At 40.7% G+C, this 10,680-nt stretch overlaps 1 protein-coding gene across 6 annotated transcripts in view; it reads right to left on the bottom strand.

Moving 5' to 3' along the window:
• Positions 1 to 10,674, bottom strand: part of NTRK2 (neurotrophic receptor tyrosine kinase 2) — a 318,801-nt gene extending 308,127 nt beyond the window's left edge. For all 6 annotated transcript variants that reach the window (XR_002104663.1, XM_019554967.1, XM_019554968.1 and 3 more), the window contains exon 1: positions 10,457 to 10,674. Coding sequence is in view for 5 of the 6 variants with exons in the window: in XM_019554967.1 (XP_019410512.1) it covers positions 10,457 to 10,659 (203 nt within the window). In the remaining variant the exon portion in view is untranslated. The remainder of the gene's footprint in view (positions 1 to 10,456) is intronic.
• Positions 10,675 to 10,680: the final 6 nt, after the last annotated feature.

Raw genomic sequence — 10,680 nt, 5'->3', positions numbered from 1 at the left:
TCCAGTCCCTCCAGAAGTTCCCTAACTAGTTCCTCACTAACCCTTGGCCTAGGTGCGCTTCCCCTGGAGTCTAAGAGGGGCCCAGAGGGGGGTGGCTGTTCTGGTCTATGCTCAGGAAAATGGAAACAAAGAAATCATTAAATATGTTAGCTTTGTTGTCTGGTATGACGACCAAATTTCCTAACGTGTCCTGCAGGGGCCCCATGTTACCCAGAACCTTCTTTTTGCCCACTGTGTATTTAAAAAAGGATTTCTTGTTCTCCTTGATCCAGGAATCTAGTCCCAGTTCCATCTCCGCCTTGGCCTTCCTGACTGCCCCCCTGCATCCCCAAGCAACTGCAGTATAATCCTCCCTGGTGATGGCCCCTCCCTGCCATTGGGTGTGCCCCTCCCTTTTAGCCAGGATGTTTTAGAACAGGGGTTTCCATAAAGAGCCCTGAGGTCAAGGTAGTTGTGAGGGACAGGACCCTTTGATCTATCACTTTGAGTCTGATATATCAAGCCACTCACCCTCTGACTTGATGAATATTTAATTATTGCATGCAGTGGAAGAGCTTTAGCTGGAGGGATTAAGGCAACCCATCTCATAACAACTCTATACCTTGGTCACTAAGACAGAACACGAAAGGTAGGAGACCTTGGGTCAAATCCCTGCTGTGAATTGGGCAGAGAGGCAATCTGAAGTCATTCTGCATTTCTTACAGTTGCCCAAAGACAAAACATGCTACCTTTGACTGAGTGCAGTATTTCACCTAAGACTAAATTAAATTTGGGATTGATTCAGCAACAACAAAAAACAGAAAAAAAAATCAGCTTGAAACAAGCTTCCCCTTCCCCAGCCCCACCCTTCACAAGTTTGGCAATCAAACCAAAAAAAAAATCAAGCATATGCCCAGCCCTAGTCACAATCCTGCTGATGGATCATCCCATGCAAAACTCAGCGGTTTTCCCATGTCACCTTTTCTGCCCTGCTGGCCTCTTTTTGATGGAGAACCTTTGATTAATGCACTATCATTTCTTTAATTATACATCAGAAGGAAATGCAGTACAATGAACAATGTATGCTATATCATGCTGCCAGTTTTACAGTTGCTGGAGCTGTCTCTTATCTGCATGGAATTAGTGTACAGGTAATCAATCAAAGCAGAGATCTAATAGCAGAAACTGCTCTGAAGTTTTACCATGCAATTCAGTCACAGTGCAAATTATAGTTTAGCACAATGTGAGCCAACCTTTCTGGCAGATGTGGCACAAGCTTCTTGCCCTCCCCAAGTGCCACTCTTGATCTCCTTTTCCCTACCCACTCTGCTGCTCTGCTTCTGCTCCCTGCCCACTCCTTGATCTGCCACGTGCCACACAGAGGCTGCCTATTTCAACTGTGGTATACATGTTGGGCATCCCTGGTTTAGCGCTACCTCAGGGGAGTGCCATTGTTACCTTCTACAGGCTGCAAGTTTCTCCCTCAGTACCAAGGCAAGGAAGTTTGATGCCCAGGGCAAAGCCTACAGTGGCAGCCTGCCCTCACCCTGCACACTGCTTTCCCAGGGGTGCACACAGCAGCAGGAGCGCCCCCTCCCCCCACCCTCTCCAGACCCCGCAAAACAAGCCGCTCACAGCTCTGTCCCATTCCCCACCCTGGCTGGGCAGTGCCTATTGGTGCCCCTTCACTTTGAGACCTGGGGCAGTTGCCCCACTTGCCCCTCCCACCTCTTGCTACAGCAGCATCTGTGTGCTCTGTGAAAACATTAATATTCTGGAGCAGCCTGGATTCACCTTTTCCGCCCTTCTTGGCTTTCTCCTCCCTCCCTCTTCTGCTGTTAGAGATTTTTGACTCTTTCTTTCTTCACAGAGATCTGAAGGCTCCTTCAGTAGGAGCCACATCAAAGCCCGCATTCTGTCACACTGCTATCTTACAGGATGCTTTGCCTCAATGTATAGGAGAGGGTGAGTACAAAGTAGAATGTGATGAGGGAACTAGGAAGAAGCTTTCTTTCAAGGGGCACAATATGCCACTTCTTTCTATAGAGTGAAATATTCAAATGAATTGGTACAAAAAATACTCAAGGACTTCAGCATCCACTCAATTTCTTAAGAATTCTTAGCGAAACAAGACCCATAATGAAAGATCTGATTGTATTTAAGTTTTGTCAGGGGGAGTTTTGAATCTAAACACCTTTTCAGAAAAATAAGAATGTACGATCCTAATCCTCCAAGCTTTTAATTCTTAGCAAAAGCTTGAAAGATCTTGCACTTCACTTTATCCAAAGCCTACATACTTCACAACAAACTTGACCTAAATCCCACTCCAAGTCCCCTGTATTCTACAGCAATTCAGAATCTGTAGCAGTTATAAATAAATAGGAAAAGACCATGCTTTTAAAACCAAATCCTAGGCCCACTGAAATGAATGGAGCATTCCAACTGATGACAGGTTGGATCAAAATGAATGTTGAATCAAGCCCCAGTTGAATCAAAAGTGAAAATAAATAAAACAATCTGTACAGTATCCCTTCCATTATTCAATGCATTATTAAATTTAATTTATTTCCTGTTGTTCCTATAGGCATAGTCTTCTGATAATAGAAAAAAGGTTTAAAAGACTTGAAGAATAAGCCACATTATGAGCCCAGGAATCTTGATCATATTTCTTTGATTCTGAACTCAAAAAAGGGAACTTTAGGATTAAGTTTCCTCTTTTTATTCTTAGCTCACACTATTGGGCCAGCATGTGGTTGTTCATGTGCTCTGTGGTCTGTACACTGGATAAATGCTTATCCCATTGAACTTTTGTCATTGACATTAATGAGAATTTGGGGCTGTGCATGTCCTTAAAGTTAAGGCTGTGTTTAAGTGCTTTGCTGGATGGGGGCCAGAGTCCTTAGTATCTTGCAGTATATAGATTGTTTTATAACAGAATAGTTTCACAAGTATCTTACACCTTGGGCCTGGCTGATGGAGTTAGGATTCTGCTTTCACTTATCTCTGTAAAATCCTTGTTTCTACTGGTTTTTACAGAGAAAAAGCACATAACCTTATGTCTTGCCCTGTGTGAAAATGATCCTTTCATGATAACAGGTATAAAAAACAGGTGAAGCTGAAATGATACCAACCCCAGTTTAGGTGAAATGCAAGCATTTAAAAGAGTTTTATTTCTGTTGCTGATCTTTACTGATATTTTTCAAATATATATTTAAAAGGCAGCACTTGTGGCATGCCTCCTTTCACATCCATTAATTGTGAGCCCCAGGACAGAGCTGGAGGGGAGGGTGACAGTGCCTGGTGGCACAGGCCCTTCCTGCTACAACTGCCAGTGTGTCAACCACTGTTGTCCCTGCTAACCCGGATGCAGGAGAAACCCCAGAGTCACTCTTGCCCCATGCTAGCTGTAGGCAGCAGTGCACAGGGTATCAGGCTCAGTGGTGTGCAACAGTGATAGCACAGAGGTTTCTTCTTTCTATGATTGCTCCCTGCTGCCTTCCTTCCCACTCCCCTTGTCCCCCACTGGCTGGGAGCAGGCACTGGAAGAAGGAGCCTGCCTGCTACTGGCTGACACAGGCAAGGATGGGGACTCTAGGAAGCTGGGGCGCTTCATGGAGAGCTGGGATTGGCAGTGGTCAGGTCCCCCGCTTTTTGTGCCTGGTTCACTGGTGTCCCCGCTGGCCCAGGGGCTCCAGCAGTACATTGCTTCCATATTTCATCTGTCCATGATTAAACCATAACCCATTAAAATTTGAAAAAATGCTTTGAGAAACAGAATTTGCCCAGTTACATTGGAGATGTTTGTTTTCACATCAAACAAATTCACAAACTCTTTGGACCAACGGACCACTGTTCAACCTCAAAATTTTTCACAGACTTTAGGAACACTTATCCAACTTTCAACTAAAAGAGGAGAGGATGGAGATGTTACAATCCAGGAATCAGCTACAAATCATTTACCACAGCCTCATGGATTATGAGTGGGCCACAAACCACACCTCGGAAACCACAGAGTCTACATAATGTAGGAAGATGATTGAATGCTTACAAAAGGTGAGCAGAAATAAGAGTCTGTTTCCAGATGCTAGTGACCTTGAAACCAGGCTACCAATGTATTTTTATTTTTCACATCTTCATAAAAGATTATACTGAACATTTCACTTTTCAAAATACAGTTTTCAGAATAATTAAACCAAATATCAGTAAAGTAGTTAAGCAGAAAGGTATTTTAATTATTTGTTTTGCTCTTTAGCATTTATTACAGCTCCTTACTTTTTGCACTCACTTGAGCTAGAACTCTGTAAATATACTAGCCACTTAATATTCAAGTTTCTATCTGTGGCTACAATGGCTACACTGAAAAAAATGAAGAAGGAAAAAGAAATCCAAACAAAACCTGCGTTCTCTTTTGATCTTAAAAAGAAAAGTCAAACCAAAAACATAAATTGTATTATTAGGTTTAGTAAAGTTCTTCTTCCCAAGACCCAAGTTTGGGGTCTAAATTCCTTGTTAGTATATTATTCCCTTAAATAACAAAGAATAAAAGGTGGGGAAGAATCTGGAAAAAGATCAACCTTTGCATATTGGGTGCTGTACTAATGGGTTACTGTTCTAGTGAAGAAACCACTGTTTAAATTCATGGCTGAATTTCTTCTCCTTGGAATGGAAGGATGTTGGAGCACAATGGGCACATCTACCCAAGATGATTAATGACCACTGGACTGATTCTACTGCGCATTAGCATGGCTGGTAGGTACCATGCCAATGAGCAGTAAATTAGTCCAATGGGCATTAAGCGTCACTTAAAAAGCATTTATCTGTGCTAATGCACAGTAGTACTAATTACAACACATTAAGTTAGTTATTACAGGTTCTAAACTTAATGCGCTGTAATTACGGTGCATTAATAAACATGCAGACATGCCCACTGAGAATAATCTATTTAGGACTCATCCTAAAAAGTCTTATTCATAGGAGTAAGTCTTACATCACTGAGTAATTCCATTGACTTCATAAACCTATTGAGTGACTAAAGGTTTATAGGATTAGAGATGATTATTTGTAGCCCAGCCCCGCACTGTGCTGAGCAGACCTGGATACAGATATGGGCAAACTGGTCAGTTGCCCAGGGCCCAGACAGAAAGGGGGCCTGAAAATGGTAATTTTTTTTTCCGTTGTCCAATTATTATTATCATTATCTCTGGAGAAGGGGGGCCCGATACTAAAAGTTTGCCCAGGGCCGCCAAGAGTCTAGGTACAGTACTGGTTCTGAGTAACTTCTGTAGGATGCTGAGCTCAGAAATTCAGTACTTTTTGAAAACACTCAGTCCTTGTAATCACAGTCTCTTGAAGGGCAACTTCACCAAGTTCCCAACAGAAATCCTTCCTGTCCTCATTGCTTGGAAATGCAAGGATTAAAACAAGGACAGCATAAGGTTATGTTAGAGAAAAAAGATACTCTCACAAAAAAGCCCTAAACTCTTAATATCCCTTTACTTTCTGAGTGGTAAAGGTAGCCAAACGGATTTTTGAAAAAGCCCATTTTTTAAGTAATAGAATTTTAAAAACAAATGCCAAATCATTACAAGCAGGATTTTCACTATGAAATCATGGATAGATTTTTGATTTCTGATGTCAGGGGCTATCATTATGTCACAAAAAAACTTCTTATTATTGCACAATTCCAATGCATCAGAAATAAGCTTTATTTCCAGCCAAACTATATCATCCTGCAGGGCCTCAATAGTTTTTTCAAGGAAGAAGGAGATGTTTGGGCATCCTTATAGACAGCTTAACATTATATTTAGTCTACAAGAGCTACTAGAAATATGAAACACATAAAAACACACAAAATATCAACAGTGCTAAACCTGAATTGAGTTTAAGCAAGTTTTTTTAGCACAAGCTCACAAGACTTATTTAATAATTTAGTATATAAATTACTCAGCTTGTCTTATTTATTACCAATTCGAGAGTGCTTTATACAACTGCTTTAGAAATTTACTGTGTGGTTTTTTAATGTACATGACACACACAATTCTCTCCGTACTCTACAGAGAAAGTGTTGAAAAGTCACCTACTATTTTGCTGGCAAGTTCCTCATAATTAAATACACCAATTAATTTTAACCCTTGTTCACCTGAATAGACATGACTTGACATTAGAGCTGCTAAACTAGGGCAGCAATATATTGTACTGCGAGGAGATATTGTGATAGCCAGAGCTATGAACAACCACACACAATATACTAACTGCATATTTTTTTAAAAAAGAAGAATTACTAGAAAACTTTATAAAACTGAGACCTTCTAGCAGGCTCTTTTACCATCCTATGCATATTTTAGCTCAGATGACTTTGCAATGAAATATTTTTGTTCCTTTATTCTTATTGTGTATGGATTTTGCATCAATGATCATTTTGCTCCCTCTTACTTTTGCTCCTTATCTCTTAGTGTGAGCTGCAGCTCTACAATGGCTGATTTCATTATTCTAATTTAGGAGTTCACTCTGAAGTTTAGTTTAATTTGTAACATCAATGGTATGAAATAATTAAATTGCTCTGTAATGTTGTAATAATCTTTGCATGGCCATGTGATTTTCAGAATGCTTCCAGCACTACCCTAAGTACCAGGTAAAATCAAATTGAATTATAGGCAGAGGTTCAGTTTTTCCTTTAGCTGTAAGAATATAGTAAATATGAAGAAATTACTAAGGAGGAAGTGCTATAGAAATTACCATTCAAAACAGTGAGGATGACATTCAAACACCTCCCTGCATAAAGCCTCCTCAACTGGGACTTATGGGCCTGATTCAAAGTGCATTAAAGTTAATAGCACTCTTTCCATTGACTTCAATGGGCTTTGGAGCTGGGACTGCATGAGATTAGAAACAAATGCATCTCCATAAGACAACTGCTGCTTGTTTATGGGATAAAATAGTCTAGGCAATTTATGAAGATGTTTCAGGCTGTGTTTTGAGAGCTCTTGAATCCTTTCTTCTATCTGGCACCCAAATTCTCCTTCCAAAATAGTTAATTATTTGGAGTCAACCTATAGCCTACCGCACTTGGTTGCCTCACCCATGGGTTCTCTCCTTTCCCATTTCCTAACCCTCATAATCCCAGCACACCATCTTCCACCAATTTGGCGGTGAGATAAATTTCACCCAAGATAATTTTGCTTTAAGAGCCCGATCATGTAGCCATTATGCATTCAAAATTCCCAGTAATATAATGGGCAGAAGATCTTGGGTCAGCCCAAATTCCATGCAAGTCAAGGGGAATTTTGCCCAAGAGCTTCCCACATGAAAGCTGAATGTGAACAATGAACCTTGGCCTCGGTGTTTTTTTCAGAAAGAGTGTGTCCGACATTACTAGAAACTAAGGGCCAAATTCTCCTCTCACACTTATGTCAATCCCCTGAAACCAACAGAATTATGCCAAAGTAATTCTACTATATGTGGGCGGAGAATCCAACCTGAAACTTAAGTAATAAAAGTTTATATATTATACAACGTGTGTGTGCGTGTGTTACATACAGTCCAGTATTTTCTTGTCTTAACTAAAACATAGCAAGTTTTGCATTAAAAAAATGGAAATATCTAAATGTACCATATTATGACAAATTTGTAGCATGTTTATTGCTTGTTGAATTCCCATGTAGAAATAATAAGAAATCTAAGTAGTCTGAATTTCTAATTTATGTTTATATTTTAACTAAAGACCTGTTCATGTTTTATGTTATGATTTTTTTATTTCTGTTTAGCTTTTTGTTTTAATTTTTAAATATCTGCAACAGTGTCTCCTGGAAAATGAGTGATTTGAAGTTATTTTTACATCACCAGTCACAACAAAATGTAATGCCACAGGGTGATGCAGTGAAAAACAAGAAGGCTGGTACTGATGAAAAATACAGAAAAGAAAAATCAACTAATAAAAATGTGAAGCTTTCAAAATGTAACACAAGAAAACATGCTTTAGGTTGGCCCATCTTGCAAAATACGTTTGCATTTATTATTTTTTTCCTTCTGGCCTGTCACCAGACATCACCTCTAAATTAAAGCTATTTGATAATAAGGAGGAAGGCAAAGCAGCAAAAAACAAGCAGCAATGCATGGCATAAAGTGTATTTTTTAATTCATATTATGAAAAATGTGGAATAAGCTCTGAAATGATCCTTGCCATACCAGACTAGAAATGGTGCTCCATTCTCTCATGTCAATACAAAAATACTAGGATCTATTCAATGTAGGCCCTGCAAATAGTAGCTACAGTAAATGCCACCAGCCTTTCCCTCTGCCATGCACACACATAGGTAAATGCAGCAAAGGGTCTACAATGAGCAGCACAAAGCCCAATGGCAAGAATAAATCAAAAGTTATAGTGAATAACATGGGATTTTTCATTCTAAAAAGGGAAAGGGGATGATGAGGTTTCTATGCAATTTTTGGCAAAAAAAAAAAGTATGTTATATATTAAAAACACTGTAAGAAACAATCCAGGAACAGGAAGGCATTTGAAAGGGGAAAGAGAAGAAGCAGGTAGGCAAGGCATCCACAGCAGTCTTTTCCATCTCTAACTTCTATTCTTTGATCCAAACTCAGAGTCTTTTAACTCTGCAGCCTCTCTCAGACAAAATACACTGACTTCAATGAAAACATGGCCCGAGTATAAAATGCAGGATTGGACCACAAACAAATACAGACCCCACTACTTGAGTGTCATCTGCAGTCTGGCTAACAGCAATTCAAACAACATAATGGCTCAGGTAGAACACTTGTCAAAGCCTTATAAATGGTGAGGGAATTTACAAGGGAAATACATGTTATGTACAACTAAGGGAAAATGAGCAATTCTGAACTGATGTATAGAACTGATGTTGCAGTGTTTCTAAGCTACCTTACAGACAAGGAGCAAGTGCAAAAACAGCATCCATGCATATTACCAAGTGATGAAACAAGTATACTTTTCTCTCTACTTCTGTATGAGAAAAAGAAAGCCAAATGGGAAACTGTGATTGAGGAAAATACCCATCAAACATGTTCTGCTTGATGAAGAACATATTAAGGGTGGATGCAAGGGGAAAGAATCACCCATTCAATGTACTGTCTACAAGAAAGATGGACAGTGTGTATTAATTACTTAGAGATCTACAACAATTTGTAAGAGAAAGGGATAAAGTAATAGCTAATGAATTGCCTACTCCTAGCAAAATCTGTCAAGGATTTATTAGTATTAGTATTAGTATTAGTATTATTACACATTGGTCATGTACTAAAATCAGTACCAACCTATGGGCTGTATGGCTTTATCATCCAACTTATTCCCAGGAAATTGTAGCCGGGGGCAATTAAGGTTTATAATCTAAATGACTTTGAAATGATATCTCTGGGAAGTCAATCCTAAATTAAATCACGCTGGGCTTTTAGGCTTCCAACTCTTGCATTGTTTCTTATTGAGCAAGTGCATTTCAGTGCAGGGAACTTCTCGGCTTGACGGATCGCTTCCCAAATCATCTCCACGGTGTTCAGCAAAATCTCCTTGTTCTTTCTTGTGTATGCATGTGTGTGTGTGTGCATGCAGGCATGCGCACATATATGTAGATGAGTGTGCCTGTTTATATGGGTGTGGGCATGTATATAATGTGTGTGTGCCTCTATGTGCATATGTGTGTGCATATATATATACACCCCCCCCCATATATATAAATACATACAGGCAAATATACATATATCTATATTTGTGTACATGTATGTATATATGTGTGTGTACATGTATGTTATACATATGTGTATGTTTGCTTGTGCATGTATGTGTGTGTGTGTGTAGAGGGCTGCAGTAAAGACTAGTTTTACCCATATATATAATATATATAAAATATAATATATTAGCCATATATGTATCTGATATATATATATAATTTCTAATAAATATACACATATAAGTGTTTCTATATGATCATACACATACACAGATATATATAGTTCTATTCCCTACCCATATATATCCATACCATATTCCATACTCCATGTCCATATCCATGGATATTCCATACCATATCCATACTCTATATCTATCTGTATGTGTATATAATATATACACAGATGTATGTATATATTATATTATATTATATTGTTTCTATTCTATTCTATTCTATTCTATTCTTTCCTATTTTCGCTACATAAAGGCTAATACATGTAGCTATACCTAGGGCTAATGATAGTTAGAACTGGGGCTTGAGCGATCCCGAAAGGAAAGCGTCAGCCTCGGGCGCGAGCGAGCCAGAGGGACAGCGGGTGTCTCCGCTGAGGCGCCCGGAGCTGCCCGCCCGGCCCCGACCCCGGCCCCGGCCCCAGGGAAGCGGGGGCCGCTGCCCCGCGGTGTAGACAGACGTGCGGAGCGGGGCCGCGCGCCGGCAGCCCGGCCCGGGGGCTCCTTCCCCGCCCGCGCCCCGCGCCCCGCGCCCCGGCTGCTACTCACATGTCGCTGATGTTGTCCCGCTCCGCGCTCCTCTCCAGCCGCGGGAAGGACACGATGCCCGGCGCGGGCTCCACGCACCAGATGCGCCAGGCGCTGCAGCGGCAGGACGCGGGGCAAGCCAGCAGCCCCGGCCAGGAGCCCAGCACCAGGCAGCACAAGCCCCACAGCCCGGGGCCCTGCCACCGCCGCCGCCACGGCCCCATGGCTGGGCCCCTTCTTCCCTG

The sequence above is a fragment of the Crocodylus porosus genome, unplaced genomic scaffold (assembly GCF_001723895.1).
Source record: "Crocodylus porosus isolate Cpor-Errol unplaced genomic scaffold, CroPor_comp1, whole genome shotgun sequence".
Taxonomy (NCBI): domain Eukaryota; kingdom Metazoa; phylum Chordata; order Crocodylia; family Crocodylidae; genus Crocodylus; species Crocodylus porosus.
Note: the sequence above shows the minus strand (reverse complement) of the source record. Positions and strands in the feature narration are given on the sequence as shown.